General features: G+C 45.5%; 1 protein-coding gene across 4 annotated transcripts in view; it reads right to left on the bottom strand.

Moving 5' to 3' along the window:
* SLC2A9 (solute carrier family 2 member 9) overlaps positions 1-16,216 on the bottom strand; it is a 222,903-nt gene that overhangs the window by 173,120 nt on the left and 33,567 nt on the right. For 3 of the 4 annotated variants that reach the window (XM_067530346.1, XM_067530349.1, XM_067530347.1), the window contains one exon: positions 8,236-8,334. In XM_067530346.1, the coding sequence (XP_067386447.1) occupies positions 8,236-8,334 (99 nt within the window). Of the gene's footprint in view, positions 1-8,235; positions 8,335-12,763; positions 13,158-16,216 lie in introns of those variants that run through there. The other variant, XM_067530348.1, reaches the window with a different exon arrangement.

Below are 16,216 nucleotides of genomic sequence, written 5' to 3'. Positions count from 1 at the left end.
AGTTCAGTCTCAGAGTTCTCCAGCAAGACCAATTCAACCTATGATTTCATTTGAAGTTTGCCACATTTCAAAGTATCTTCCACCACCTTGGAAAGGAATAAAAACCACATGACTAAATGCTCATCATGGTTTAAATAATATTAAGATAGAGTGGGTGGGAACAACTAGCAGTAAAAAGTGTTCAAAGTGATGATTCATCTGGCAAGTTGGGTAATCAAATGGCACAGTCGTTCTCAACTTAAACATTCTAATCATTGTGTTTAATAAACAAGTTTTTTTTAAAAATGGAGCTTATTACTCCGACTACGCAGAACAGAAAAATCCTGTGGCAGTATGCATTGACTGCTAATTAAAAATGCTAAATATTTTTTATTAAGGAAAGAAAGTGATAACACTACTTTATATTTTATACTTTATACTTTAAATTCCTCCTATTGAAGACTTGGGCCCAGAGCAAAGACAAGAGGAAGGGAAGAAAAACATATAGTAGACAAAAATAAAAAGCAGAAGGAATGCATTAGAAAGGAGGAGGGAAATAGCAGTCAAGAGGACTGAAACAGGGTAATGAAGATGCAGGAGACAGGAAAGGGGGAAATAATCCTAAATAGCTGGGAGTAAAGACAAGATATTGTCAACAATATACAGTGTAGAGCCATGAGTCTATTGCTGGAATCCATTTTTGTAGAAGGTTATTTGAAAGGTGTCCACCTATTTTTTATAGGTAGGGGATTTGCATCCTTTAACTGAGAGTATATCAGTTTGCTTGCCTATTAACCTCTTCATGCAATTACTGCTTTTAAAACATACGTACACTTAGGAGCTGCGATTAAACATATTTATAATTGTAATGAAAAAATTACTATAGCTAGTTAAGAACTTGGTCAATTCTCACAGAATTCACAAAATGATACTCGTTCATGTCCTTGCAAACCAAATCTCAAAATAAATCTGACATTAGACAAGGTCACTTGTCATTTGTTTCTTATATAGCATCACACACACAAGTGAAGAACTGGAACACAATCATTCTCTTACTCTGAAAATCATTTCTTATACCAATATTAAGCTTGAGGATACATTTTATAAGGCGTTGTATTAGCATTTTTCTTAATGTTGATTACTTGAAATATGCAAATTATATTTTATAGTAATTTTCATGTAAAACTAGTTCTCAGTATGCTCTGTTGTTTACAAGGATATATGCAGAGTATCTGAAAAAGTCCAAATTGAAACAATAGAAAGAACAAACAACATAATTAAATGTGTCCATGGATATTTGCACATCACCTCTTACTATAAATGGAAACCCTTCAGAAAATGGAAAACTGTTAGGATAATTATGCATTAAAAAAACAAAAACAACAAAAAACAGCTTTGTTTTAGAGAGCTGTACATCAAGTATCTATTCCAATGAGAGCCTGACCCAAAGTCTATTGAAGTCAGTGGAAAGACCCCCCATGGACTTCAATGGACTTTGGATCAGGGCCTTAAATAATGACAAACAGCATAGACAATATGCCCATCCTCATGCTCGGCTCCTCAAAATAAAAGGTTAAAAATAATCTTTAGCTTGTTTGCTCTTACCACCACCACCACTCATATTCTTCTGCTGTACTCGATTGTGGCTCCTGCATAGAGAATGGCTGCCAACTTCCAGGGCTGGGGGGAAGTCTTTATGAGGAATTTTTCCTTGGCTCCAGAACAATAAGCAAGTGGCATAAACCAATGGAAGGGAGAAACGTTCTCTCTCACAGAAGGTAAATGGCTGTGGCTGGCCACACTTGCCCCACACTGGCTCTCTAAGGGTTCTCTCTACACTGTGAGCTGAGGAGGCCACACCCCCTCGACCCTGCTGGGCATGCTCCAGCTGGAGACTGGGTATGAGAGAGAGAGAGAGAGCCAAACAGCTCAGTCAAGGCTGGCTGCCGAAGGGGCAGGATGCAGACTGCCAGCTCTCTCCAGGGAGCTGAGATAGGCTCTGAATCTAGAGCTAGAGCACGCAGAGCCCCAGACGGATTCCATGTTGTCGGATGAACCCGGAGAAGGAACTGAACCGCCAGGGGCTGCATTGACTGAGGACCCTGAAGGCCCTGGGGAATCGTGGATCATTGCCACAGAAGACAGGGTGGGAAGTAGTTCAGGTCCTCTGGGCATCACTACGGGGGAGAATCAGGGAACTGGTCAGCATGTTTTGGGAGGAGCCCCGCTGACTCGGTGGCAAGTACCCCCACCACTACCAGGGCTCTGGGCTGGGGCTCAAAGGAGCAGGGAGGGCCCAAGTCCTCTTACCCTTGGTGCCACACACCCCTAAGTGGGGCCCCGCTTCCCCAACAGGCCACATTATCCCACAGACGTGTCGGTCTGTTAGGTCACACCACCCTGATGGGAAGGGCTGCTTTACTGACTCCAGCTAATAGGCCATGCTGCCCGGACTAAGAGGGCCACTTTATTGACTCTAGCTATCAAACCAGCTGCCCTGACCAAAAGTGTTACTTTATGGACTCCGGCTATTAGGCCACCCTGCCCTAACCAAAGGGGTTGCTTCATTGACTCCAGCCACTAGGCCTTGCTACCCTGCGAATCAGGGCCACCTACTGACTCCAGCTACTAGGCCTTTCAGCCCTGCAGAACCGGGCCAACATGTTGACTCTGGCCATTAGACCATACAGATGAGAGAGAGAACAGCCACGGGGCTATCGTGACCCCTACCCACCCCAAACAGGGGACAGGCATTCTTGTCCTGCAACAATGTGGTAAAGAATCTGGGTATCGATCATGAGCTACTAAAGAGGTCCATAGGAGGGGAGAACTGTGACCCACCGCCTCCCTGTTTCTTGTTTCTCCTTCCTTCCTGTGTTTTTTTGTTGTTGTTTCAACTGCCCCAAGGCCAAGAAAGATGGAGATAAGGAAGGTCCTGAAATGGCTGTTGGATAACCAGCAGATGGTGGCCCACCTATAACAGCAGCAGCAGCAGTTGTGGCGGGAAGTGTTGGCACTACGCCAGGCCCTGCAGGAGCGCCTCGTTCAGCAGGGGGTGACACTGATACAGCCCACCATCCCTCTGGCCCGGCATGCCTGCAGGCCCAGGCCCATGGGCAGCTTGATGGAACCCCTGGCACTGCAATCCAAGATAGGACACATCAACAACCCCAAAGATGCAGGCCGGATGCAAGAGCGCAACGCTCGCAGGCCCAAGGTGGGGAGTCCGGAACCACAAACCAGACCAACAACGACTGGGGAAACGATGACCAGGAGACACCCAGTAGGTCCACCCCTAGTCAAGGGAAGAGCGGCCCACAAGGCAGACCAGAGGTCACGGATACAAGGCAGACCAGAGGTTACGGATCCGGAGTTACTGGTGAGAGCAGGTGAAGGGAGCTGCGATGGAGTGTGCGATTATCCTTTTGTGGACTGTAGCTGGAGCCAAGCCTTAGCTACAGGCTCCAGGGCAAGGCAGAGGGGCCCCTCTAAGCTCGTGGCAACCATGTGGATGGAGAGCACCCTGGTGACAGCCCTCGTTGACTCTGGGTATAGCCAAACACTGATCCAGGCTGACCTGGTAGAATCCCCCAACCCGGCAGTGGTCCCCATTCTCCTGCACTGCATCCAGGGGGAACATCCAAGCATAACCATGTATAGCACTTGTAAGATACACAGTCTGCTCAAAAGTGGTAATTATTAACAAGAACATGGAAATCATTCAGGGCCCTTTACTCACCCTGAGTAGCACCTTACCGCTCAGGAAGTCCCAGTTCAAGCTGGCTGAAACTCAGGAACTGGAATTTAGAACATTTTTCATTTTGGAAACACTGACATATGGGAAGGGAATCCATGAAGAGACATAGGAGTTGCAATGCTGAGTGTCACCGCGCCTAACCTTTAGGCACTTACAAAAATCCAGGAACACAACAATTCATGAAGCCAACATATACATCTAGGTTCCCTATGCAATAAATGAAGAGAGACAGGCATCTAAGAATGCCATGCACAGAAGCCAACATGCTAGGGGGGGACAGGGGTAAGACAGCCAATGGGAGATGCAATGCCAGAGGTGTATGCTAAGCCCCATCCCTTCTCAGAGATAGGTGCCTAAGTCCAGGCTGCAGAGAGGCCATCCAGGTCCACTAGCAATCTACAACCCAGTGCCTGGAGTCAGGGTGTTTCTTACTGGGATGAGTTGGGCACCTGCCTCGCTCCACACAAAGGAGATGGAGGAGGTGGTGGTGCTGCCACCTACTTTACAACGTTCAGCCCAGTGATTAGAGCAATCGCCCGAGCTGTGGAAGACCCAGAGTCATTTCTCCCTGCTCTGACAAAGAGGGAGAAAGGTTCTGAATAGGAGCCTTCCACCCCTCAGGAGAGTGCTCTAACCACTAAAATATGGGATATTCTCACGTACAGCTCCCTCAATCTCTTCGACTCACAGGTGGGTTCCCTAACTACGAGGCTCCACTCATTCCAATTCTCTTGGTCTCTGGCCCAATGGCTATTTAAGTATTTATCCACAGTGGAACAGCTTCAATAGGAGAAACTGAGGGAGCTGCATAATGGCATAGCCCAGTGGTTAGAACACTCCTGAGAGGTATGTTCAAATCCTCTCTCCATCTCTGCCAGGGAGTGGGGAATTCAATCTAGGTCTCCCAGATCTCCAATGGGCTAAAAGTTATAAAGGAGGGCACCATCTCCTCTGGTTGGATTTTGAACGGGACCCAATCCAGTTGGTGTGCTGAGAGGGCATCAGCTGTACCAGGCCATGCACATGATTTTGGTGTCTAATACCTGTCTTTCCCTGGTTTGTGAATTGCTCTTGGGCTTAGGTGGGAAATAGGTCTCCAGACACCTAGAGTGAGGCAGCAGTTTCATGACCCAGATGCAGAAACTTAGATGCTGGGGGAACTTTTACTCAGGAAAAAAAAAAGTTGGTGTTGAGTGAGTTTAGGCCTGTACACAGCTCTGTGGAAGTTTTGTGGATCACAATGAAACCAAAACTGGGACATAGGCACCTAAGTCTGGGGTTTAGTTGCCTAAGTACTGTTATGGAGCCCACCCATGGATGTTTCCTAAATTAAATATACTCTCAGACCCCAGTGGCTGCTGGATAGCCAGCTCAGGGGTCTAGAAGTCCTGTTCCCTGGCCCAAGGCAGTCTGCATGGCAAGACTGAGGTGGAAAGGGCAGACCTGGAAGCCCTGACAAGCCACAACATGAGCCTCTGTTTTCATTGGAAAATTCCCAGCTGGTTCTAGTTCCAAAGGGTCTACTCAGAGAATCATGAGCATGCTACACATCCATGCAAGGGAATAATGGGGCATAAGATGTCTCCTTCCCTTGTGCAGGGTGGAGACCAGCTTCTGTGGGGCTGTTAATCCCCTTCCCATGCATACATGTGAAAAGTGAACAGTGAGGGCAGGGCTTGGGCAAAGCCTTGACTTTGCCTCCTCTCCCAAAGACTTGACCTGATCTGTTCTAGGGATTGTTTCCCACCCCAGAGTGAGAAAGGAACCAGAAGGCAGGTTGTGGTTCTTCTCCTGGGGCACCACACCTATATATTGACACCCTGAGTAAGGGTGTGTGGTAAATCTGTGTAGCCCATACTAAGGTACAACAGTGTGAATAAGAATGGCACAATCTTGCTGTAAATAAGCAGGAACAGTAGTAGCATCTGCTCTTGAACCATGTAATAGATTGCACTGCAGAGCAGAGTACAAGAGAGGAAGTCAAAGCTGCATAGTAAATATAACTCCACCATGACTAATTCTAACATTCCCAGCCTACTATGTGTGCAGTTATCAAACAGCAGCCGCTCTCGTGCGCTCTCACTCACACACCTACTCTTGCAAAAACGATCTGTAATTATTACGCCACCTGTTTTGTGCCTCAGCTGAAAGTTAGCACTCCTAAACTCAGATTGTCCCCTTACATGATTTTAGGACAATATTAACTCAGAGGAGGGGAAAAAAAGTATCAGCAACACCATTACTCAGTTTCCTAAGTCAATTCCTATCCAAGTACTGAACATTCCTGAAGTTGTTCATCTTATGAGACCTAACAAGATCACAAACTGAAGCAGTACATAGGAAATGCCCTAATGGATCAAACATGAAGATCATAATGGATCAGACGTAATCTATCTAGTCCTCTTTCTGACAGGGCCAGTGCTTGCTGTTTCAGAGGAAGTTCCTAGAAACTCTGTAGTGGACAGTTATGATGAAGAAGAAGAAGAAGAAGAAGAAGAAAAAAGCTTTCCCACAATGGAAGTTTCTTCCCAACCCTATGAGTTAATGATTGGCTTATGCTGTAAAGCATAAGGGTTTATATTCTTTGTTTTTTACCCTATCCAGTGTAACAGAGGACATTCTCATTATACATGTAAATATCACATCCATTGAATATGATTAAGATCTTGGGATGAAAACCACGTCCCACTGAATTAAGTAGAAAAACTCCCAGTAATTTCAGTATGAGTAGGATTCATTGGTGTCAATGACCTCTTCCGGCAATGAATTCCACTGGCTAATTATACAAAAGGTCTTTAAAATTTGTCACTTTCAATTTCATTGACTGTCCCTTGTTTTGTGATAGGAAAAAGATAAATAAATAAGAGCACAGGCCAATTGTGTACTTTGAAAAAATCATTTAAACCTTAATTTGTAATAGTATTCGGAACAAAATTCCAAAAAATACTATCCGTCATTTCATAATATTCCATTCATCTCATCTATTCCATTAGCAGAACTTGCTGTCACAGTTGATAATGGCCAACATAGCAGTTTCACTACATGGACCATAAACAAGGTACCAGTAAGAAATGAAATAGAACGGTCCCACTAGTTAAAAGAAGAACAAGAGCAAATTATATTATCCGATTGTGAGAACAGAATAAATCTTGCAAAATATGCCATGTAAGGTATCATTGGAAAAGTTATGATTTACTGAATATGATAAGATCATCTAGCTGTGTGTAGCATATTTGTATTAAACTATGAATGCATCATATTTCTGTATCTAAAACTTGTGCTATGCTACTTGATGACTTCTCCAACAGATTAACTTCAACACTGGCCAGTCTGATTGAGGGCCAATCAAGAGCCATCAACTATACAATGAGCCCAGGGAAAGAACCCAGGAGCTATATCTTATGAGTCATCAGGACATGTAGGAACATGCCTATGGACAGGGGACTCTCTGAGGCTTTTCCATGCCATATGCTGTGTTTGGGATAAAGGAAGTACAAGCCTCATGGCAGAAACTATAAAATGCAGCTTCACTATCTCCATTTTGTTTTCATTCCTGCTTCCTACCTCTGGAATCTCAACTCATCTACGACTGAATCGGTGAAACAAAGGACAGACTCATCCAGGTACTGGATGTACACCAGAGGGATTGTATAAGCCTGCAAACTCCAATACTGCTAAGAATGTGATATACATGGACTTTGAAGTCATTTGTATGTATCTGATTGCCAGCCAATCCTTTAGTATCTAAAGCTAAAGGTTTATTATAAAAGGAAAGAAACAAACAAGATGAGAGTTGCAAATGGTCAAAGCAATGATATTTTGGGTAAGATTCAAACCAATATTAATCTGATAATGTGGCTTACCTTTTGGGGATCAGGAGACGTTTTGGTAAAGCTAACATATTTTTTTAAATAACTTGTCTCTTTACCGGACCTAGTTGCTGATTGGGAGCCAGAGACTGAAATTCAATAAAGTGGGCAGTGTGTTTCTTTTTTGGGGCTTCTTGATAACCAGTGTGGGGAATCAGAAACACTGTGTGACTGGTTGGTGAATCTAACTTCAGTGTTAGCCACCAGTGCTGGGAGAATCTGCTCTCCTTTTGCAGCCTGCTCTGACCTTGGCATTTTCAGGTGAGCTACCCTAGGCACAGACAGGTCACAATAGTCAATAGCTGTACATACTCAGTACTTAAAAGTGCTACTGGAATTACTTTATCATACAGAATGAAGTCATATAAAATAAAATTACTCAATTCAAAAGGAAAAAACTTAGTTTTCATGACAAACATTTGAACTACACTGACTTCATTACAGAAAGAAAAGAGATTTTATAAAAACCTAGTTATAGGGAACAAAAGCTTTTCATAAGTTATAGCATTCTCTCTTTTCTCTCCCACTATACAAAAAATCTTACAAACAAGAATTTCAAATAGTTTGTGTAATTTTTGGACAACATCACCCTCTACTGGAATTAGATTTTAAAAGCTTTCGGTCACTTACCACTGTTGGTGCATTCACTACAGAGAGATTGTAGCCATAAAGAAAGGAAGACCCAAAAGCTCCAGCTAAAGAGGCAATAATAAGGCTGCCAGACCAGTCCTGAAAAGAAAATAATTTAGGAATTATCAGTTCATTTTTCAAGATAAAGCTATAATTATTGATCACAGTGTCTTGCAGACAACCAAGTACATCTCAAGACAAAGGGTAACAGCTTGGAAACATTCTCTGTTTTATAATTCAGCCAAAATGAATGTTGATATTGAGTGGTGACATTTGTATATATTTATAAATCAGATTAATTCAAAAGTCATGCAGTGTACAAGTTTTCACTGAACCTGTTATTTTACTATTTACAATAGTCTTTCTGAAAATGGGACTTCGGAACTTTTTTACCCTGTATATGGAATTCCAGATGCAGACTCATCTATTTAAGCCCAGTCTGATTTATTTCCCAAGGACAATCATCAGTCTCTATCCCTCTCAGAAATGGACGGGTCTATTAAAATGGAACCACTTTAAAAATAATCCACTGGCTCCAGAGCATTTCCAGGGGATTTTAAGGACTTTATAGCTGACTCATGCTGGGAGTCATAGCTGCAACTGGTTAGTGTATCGGTATACCTTGTCTGTTGTCTATTGAAGTTGACAGAGAGGCTTTTAAATATCCTTTACCTTTATATTGTCACAGCCAGGCCTGATTTACTAACAAATTGAGGGAGATTAATGTGTGAGGGCAAAGGCAGCAGCATGAGGGTACAATGCAGCTAATCAACGCACACATGCAGTGGGCGTGGTGGAGCCACCAGGCGGACATGTTAACTGCGGTTTTCTGATAACAGCCTTAAAGTGTATTGCAGGGAAAGGAAATCTGTGAAGAGGTGTGGATAGTGGCAGCTGCCCCTGATTACAGGACTGCAGGGAATCCAGAGAGGTTCGGCAGGCAGCAATCCAGCACGGCTGTCCATGTTAGGCAGGTGGAAGAAGTCAGTCATGGAAATAAGGGGGGCATAGGTGCTGACTTTTGGTTTTGCTGGGCAGGGAGGGGAGCTACCCGGCTCCCAAGGCCCCACACCTGCTCCATGCCAAGGCCCTGCCCCTGATGAGGTGAGTTCAGGGTGTGAACTGCACATCAACCCCAGAGACAGCCCAGTGGACGTGGCCCTATTGTCACAGCCCTGATGCTGGTGGAGTCACTCCTTATTTACACCAGGCAGGAGCAAGATCAGAATTATGCTGGATTCTGCATTAATCCCTGCCTTGCATCTAAAGCCTAAAGCCATCATTTACCTCCAGCAAGGTGTGTGTATCAGGGTGCTCCCGCTCTGGCTCCAGATTCTCCCCACATGGCCAGGGGCTTCCCCCCACCCTGCTCGGCACTTCTGTCTGGTCGGGGCCACCAATGCAGCGCACCCACCCTTTCTAGCTCTGTCCTGGCTCTGCTGCTGGGTGTCAAAAGTAACTCACTCACCTGGTCAGACTGGTAGGGAGAGGAAGGGAACTGCTGCAACCACACACACAACAGGGTCACTCTCACTGTCTGCTGCCCAGTGCTCCCCCTCAGATGTAGTAGCCCTAGCACTGACACGAGGGGACTGGTGGACTTTGCGGTGGGACTCAGGGAGGGAGAGGCACTGCAGTTGGGGTGGCCCCAGGTCAGCGGGGAGGGGATGAACAACATCCCACCCAGCCAGGGCCAGTGCTTCTGTCACACACCCTCCCTATCCCTTGTTGCAAACAAAGGAGCATGTTAGCACCTGAAAAGCCACCCTGCCCCACTGACTGGCAGGGCAGCAGCCCCAGGGGTGACTCAGCCCTTATGGAGCAGGGAGGCGTGGTTGAACAGCTGATAAAAACTGATCAGGGCAGCAGGCTGCCTGACTCTCCAAGCCATCTGCAACTGTTTGGGGGGGGGAAATTAGCTGATTGGAGAATGCCAACAGGTAATCACCCCGGTGGGTGCAGGGCAGCTATAATTTTTTTTTCAGAGGGTGCCTTAGCCCCCCAGCACCCATGGAGTTGGCGCCTATGAATGGGATGATTTCAGTTTGCTGCGTTATCAGCAGCTTGGACTTGTTGAAATCCCAGAGCACGTTTGCGGGGCTCTTGTACAGCGTTTCTGCAAACTGTCTGCTTTGCTGAGGTCAGTCACTTCCTGTATTTGAAGTCACCAAAAGCTCACAAATATTGTGTTGGAAGGCCTAGAGTTTAACTTCTGCTGCACACTATGGCAAATTTTCAGAGAATTACACAGCTTGTTTGCCCTGACTGGGAGAAGAATAGCTGTGAGAATTGCGTGCATATAGTCCTGGGTAGGACATGCATTCTATTGTGTTTATCGCTTACTACAAGATGGTTTTCCAGAGGGAAACAACCAACCAAAAGTGTGTCATTCAGTTTTGATGCTAAGAAATGGCAATTTTGGAAATGCAGGCTCTTTAGACCCATCAATAGAAACATCTAAGTACTTGCCACTCTTCATACCAGTGTTCCTGCATCCCTAGATCTGCTTCAAATACTGTGTTCAAGGCAGACTGGAAGGTGAATAGCAAAGAAGCAATTAAAGGATCAGATCCAGCTGGTCATTCCCACACCATGGTCAGGGACACACACTTGAGGCATTCCAAAAACCTCAATGAATGAATAAGGTTTGCAGCACCAATAGTCTAGATGTATATGCCTACGGGGTTAAAATGTAAGTGGAGGACCCAGACTACAAGTCACAGAAATGCTGCCAATTAGAAGTACCCCTCTACCTCATCATCACACACTGTCACTTCTGAACAGGGTTTATACATCAGTTTGTGTGCCAGGCAACCTCTTACCCAGGATACAAACCACAATAGGAAGTTCTCCAAAACTCAGAATTGCTAGCTCCAGAGTTTTAGAACAGCATGTTTCACTTTTGTTTGTGACCTGCCTCTCCACTCCCACTATTCCTGATTTGCTCAAGTTTCAGGAGACCAAGACACAGATGAAAGCAGAATTACTCTGCCCTACACCTCTTAACAATATTTTTTCCTCTCAACAGGTATCTCTTGTCCACAAATTAACAGAATATTTATCCAATAACTGCTGCAACTCTTAAACTCAGTCTTTTATGTTGAATGGCAACATTAGCAGCCCGGTTGTTTAAAGCCCAATTCAAACTTTTCGTTTTACAGAGCTAACGTCCCTTCCTAAGATTACAATTAAACAGCAAGTTGTAAAAATGTAGTATTTCACCAGTACCTGGGTGATTTAAAGAGATACTGTCTAGGTTTTCCAATGTGACTTGATTTTAGGTGCCTGGATTTCTGAGTGTCCAACCTGAAACACCTGAAAGGGGCCCAATTTTAAGAAAGTGCTAAGCAAAACTCTCAAAACTGGGCCTTTTTCAGGTGTCTCAAGATGGACACTCACACGGAGGCACCCAAAAATCAAGTTATTTTTGCAAATTTTGACCAGAATTTCTTTGCACAAGCTAGTATCTTGGTTCCTCAGCTTATTTTGTTCTTTTGGAATCTGGGACAGGAAGAAAGTCCAAATCCCCCATTTCTAGTCCCGTTCTTGTTCTGATAGGCTTGTCATTGACACAGGAGATCTTAGGAAGAAATAAAAAGTAGGTCATGTAGTCCAGCTCCTTGCGCTGAGGCAGGATAGAGTACACCTAGACCATCCCTGACAGGTGATTATCTGACCTGTTTTTAAAAACTTCTAATGGCTTGGATTCCACAACTTCCCTTGGAAGCCTATTCCAAAGTGCTGAAGTAGCAATCTTTGTCTTGCTCCTGTATTGGTAATTCTTCTCCTCCTGCTCTTACATTCAGTAGCTTCAGATAGGGCAACCTTTCCTAGGGTACCTCTGGATTCTACTTGTTGTGGTACTCTGCCAATGGTGGTATTTTTAGCTCTGCAGTCTCACACGTGTGTTTCAGACAACCTCGGTCTACTAAAACAACAGCACCACAACTTCTCTTAAGGAGGGAGAACTAAACTGAGGTTTTTTTGCTCCACTCTCAATTATAGTGGAGATAGAGTTACCTGTGCCACCTGCTGTGCATCTCTACTCACTCTTCCACCAAGATGGAACAAAAAGTTTTAAATCCCTTTCCCCTCCCCCTTTTATTTTTCACTTTCAAGAGACTTTGATCCAATTGCCCTCTGGTCACAAAAGCCCTTAAGTCAGCATTTCTCAAACTGGGCATCCCGACCCAAAAGGGGGTTACAAGGCTGGGGTGGGGGAGTCGTGGTATTACCACCCTTACGTCTGGGCTCCCTTCACAGCTGGGCTCCCAGCCAGCAGCCGCCCTTCTGTGGCCAGCCCGCTGTGCAGGCAGTGCAGACGGCAGGGTGTCAATCCCGTGCCCCATGCAAGGGTCCGGTTTCACGGCGGTGGAGGAACCAGATTTCCTGGTCCCCGACCTGCTTTTCACAGCCCTGACTTTGGTAGGGCCCCACCCACGGGTGAAGCAGGACCATGTTCATCTGGTCGCACCTTTCCCAGCCACCCGGCAGGAGTTACCGTTAGCAGCCACACGATGCAACTTACGATTCTCCGTCTGCGGCCAGGACTCCGCACCAGGGGCACTAGACTGGCCATTGGGGGAGGCGGTTTTGGTCCTGCGGCGCTGCCTGCCCTCAGCACGGCTGGGGGTGAGGGGATTGCTGCAGCTCAGGGCGCCCCATTTGCACAGCGCCGGTGGCGAAAAGCCCCGGGTGGAAACGTGAGCGTCCGACACCGCTCCGCCGCGCCTTGCTTTGCTTTGGCTTTGCTGCACTTTGCTTTCCTCTCCTCTCCTCTCCTCTCGCGCCCCGGCCGGGCTGAGCCAGCGCGTTGTGTAACCGCGCGAGCGCGGCGCCCAGGGGCGAGCCAGCAGCCACGCTGTCTCCTTTCATTTTCCCGCCGGCCTGGCAGAAACCACCGCGAGCGGCCACGTGGCGCTACCTACGTTCCTCCCGCCGGTGCCGCTGCGGGCGGTGGCACTTTGTATCAGGGGCACTAGACTGGCCATTCTGGGAGGAGCCTTAGCACAGCTGTGTGTCCGGACCCGAGCCAGCTGTGCGCACGGGCAGGGGGCGGAGCGGCTCCGTGGACATGTTCAGTGTGGCTTGCTGCAGACAGCTGAGACGTAGCGCGGAGGAAGGGCAGGAGACCGGCGGTGGACGGCTGCCGCTGCGCCTGACTAGGGGCGTTTGCCAGGCGCGGGCGGAAGGAAGGAAGGAGTCAGCTGTGGGAACCGGGATGATTTCAAAGTTCGCGGCGCCGGCAGCAGCGTGGACTGGTTGAGATGCCGGGGCACGTCGGCGGGGCCCCAGCGCGGCGTTTCTGCAAACCGAGCTGCCGCTATTGCTGTGGCATTGTTACGGGAACGGGGTACTGCAGCAGGAGCGGATGTTCGGCACCTGCTCTGAGGGGGAGCCCGCCTGACTCAGACTATTTTATGTTCCTGGGTGTGTGTTTGTTTTATCAACTACAGGTGGAACCAATAGGCGACATTTCCCGTGAAGGTGCATTTGAGTAAGGGACACCTCGGCTCTCCCAGGGTCAGTGAGGATCTAGGAGCAGTTCAAGGGGAAATACCTCTGTGAAATCAGCTCGTTCCGTTTTCGTTATTGTCAGGTTCGCCACTGCATAAAACAGTCTGGCGGGTGTGGGCAACAGATGTGGTGCTTAAGCATCGCCTGCTGCTCAGTAGATGTTATTTTTGGGTGGGGGGGCTGATAGTCATTAGAGTTGTCCTTTATCATCCAGACAGAACAGAAACGATGTTATCACATCCCAAAACATGCAATCCGCTGTACTGATACACGTTACTTGCATTATGTCTACGCTCTGTCCTATTACTCAAATGTCTCATTTCTGTTATTCTCCCGGTCACTGCAGTAATTACAGAGGTACTGAGTTGCTGCCTTGTTAAAGGTTACAAGCAATTTAACCCTTTGAGAGATGTATAACCCCTGAAGTTTGCAGGGCGTTCTGTGGTTGTGAGAGGGTTTACCTGAGGAATTTCAGAGGTCAGATTTGTCGGGTGATACTGGGACACCATGTAGCAGTAGGTGTTTTTCTTTCTGTAAAGTAGAAACTTGGTACAGTTCCTCTGTGGACTTTAAGGCTATATTTTAGTGGCTGTATTTTTGATTGGTATCGCACTTTGAGATGGGATAATGGACTTGGTTTATAATACAGTAAAATTATTAAACTGCATACAGATTTAGGTTAGATATTGGGAAAAGCTTTCCAACTGTGAAAATAGTTAAGCACTGGAACTAGATAGCTAGTTAGGGAGGTTGTGGAATCACCATCATTGAATGTTGTTAGGGTTAGACAAACTTCTCTCAGGGATGGTGTAGGTACAATAATCCTGCCTTGGCATGGGGGGATGGACTAGATGACCTCTTGAGTTCCCTTTCAGCCCTAAATTTCTGAGATTCTGTGATACACACTGTTGCATGTGCACATCTATTGATTGAGCCTTTGGCTCAGTAATCATTTAAACACAGCTGCATATGTGAATTAAGCATGAAATTGCATGACTGGCTTTTTTAGTTCTTAAATATCAAATCAGTATGTTCCCATAGCAGGGATTTGCAAATTACAAAACTATCCACATATGAAAAAACTACCATGGCTGAACAATCAGCTTTGTTAGGAGTTTACAAGTGCTTTAGTTAGAGTCCAAACACTTCACAATATCTGAATTGGCAATTAACTGCTTTGGAATTGTATAATCTGATACTATTGATGTGGTGCACCAGATTGTGTGAGGTACATTCACTGTGGGTGAAATCCTGCTGTCCAGATCCGTTCTCACTTGGGCAATGAGAGTTCTGTCTGACTAAGACCAACTGGATTTTATCCAATGCACTAAATTTCCATTTGGCAGGTCACACAAAGAGTATAATATGGAACAAGGCTTAGATGTACCAAGATTTGTGAGCCATTAGCTATGCTGCAGTTAAATGTTTTCACAGGCCTACGGGCAAATAGACATAACATGCCTACATTAGTATTATATAACAGAGAGTAGTTAGACATGTGACCAGGGGAAAAACTCAAGTTAGAACTGCTTTTTTAACGTGTCCACCCTAAACTAGTGGATTGTGAATTGGAAATAATGAAAAGTATGTTTCAGAACTGTTCCCAACCACCTGCACTTATTAGTGCCATACAGCTGTACTGTTTCCACTTCTGACAGACTATACAGTTACAGTCTTTCATTTCATAAGTCAAAATTGCCTAGCTAGTTGTAGCAATAAAATATTGTGAATGTGAAAGGAGCTATAATGTGGCAACTTTTGATGTGTCCTGATTTCAGACAATCTAAGGAGTATTTGGATTTCTGGGATTTCTTTTTTCCGTTGACATGTACCTTGTGTACTCATTTATACGTGAGTGTAAATACTGTCATTATTTGTAACATTTTACATTTGCTTTCACAGGTGTTAGCGATGATGCAAGATTCAAATTTGAAAAATCTGGTCTCTGGAGTAGGATAATTCCTTTTTAGGATAGAAAGAAGTAAACAAACACCCTGATATACTTTTCTGGTTCATTTTATTCACAAGTTTTTCATTCTTACTGGCAAAAGCAGCAGTGCTGGTGTAATCTCACACACACACACACCTACCCACACACCCACCCTGTACATCTATTTCTCAGTTCAATATTACTTCTCCCACCCCTCCAGCCAGACACACTCCGCTACTATGGAGTGTGTGTCTGTCAGACAGGGAAATTTCCTGCAATATCCTTGAAAGACCTTTTTGTATCAAGTCTATATAGTTTTTGTGAGCCAGGGTTGTGTGTGACCTCTCTGGTGAGAGATGCAACTGATTTCCAAGATAAAGTAGTTCAAAAAGACTATACTGAAAATGTGCCAGACAAGTATGGACTTCCGGGACAATAAGTGTTAAGTGGATTTCCTGGGGAATCCCTAGGTAGAAGTTAATGCAAATTACTCCATTCCAGTTATTTAAAAATAAAAACCTTTTGAAGCGATGA

The sequence above is a fragment of the Emydura macquarii genome, unplaced genomic scaffold, assembly GCF_026122565.2.
Source record: "Emydura macquarii macquarii isolate MOO-44397 ecotype Brisbane River unplaced genomic scaffold, CSIRO-AGI_Emac_v2 contig_3062, whole genome shotgun sequence".
Taxonomy (NCBI): domain Eukaryota; kingdom Metazoa; phylum Chordata; order Testudines; family Chelidae; genus Emydura; species Emydura macquarii.
Note: the sequence above shows the minus strand (reverse complement) of the source record. Positions and strands in the feature narration are given on the sequence as shown.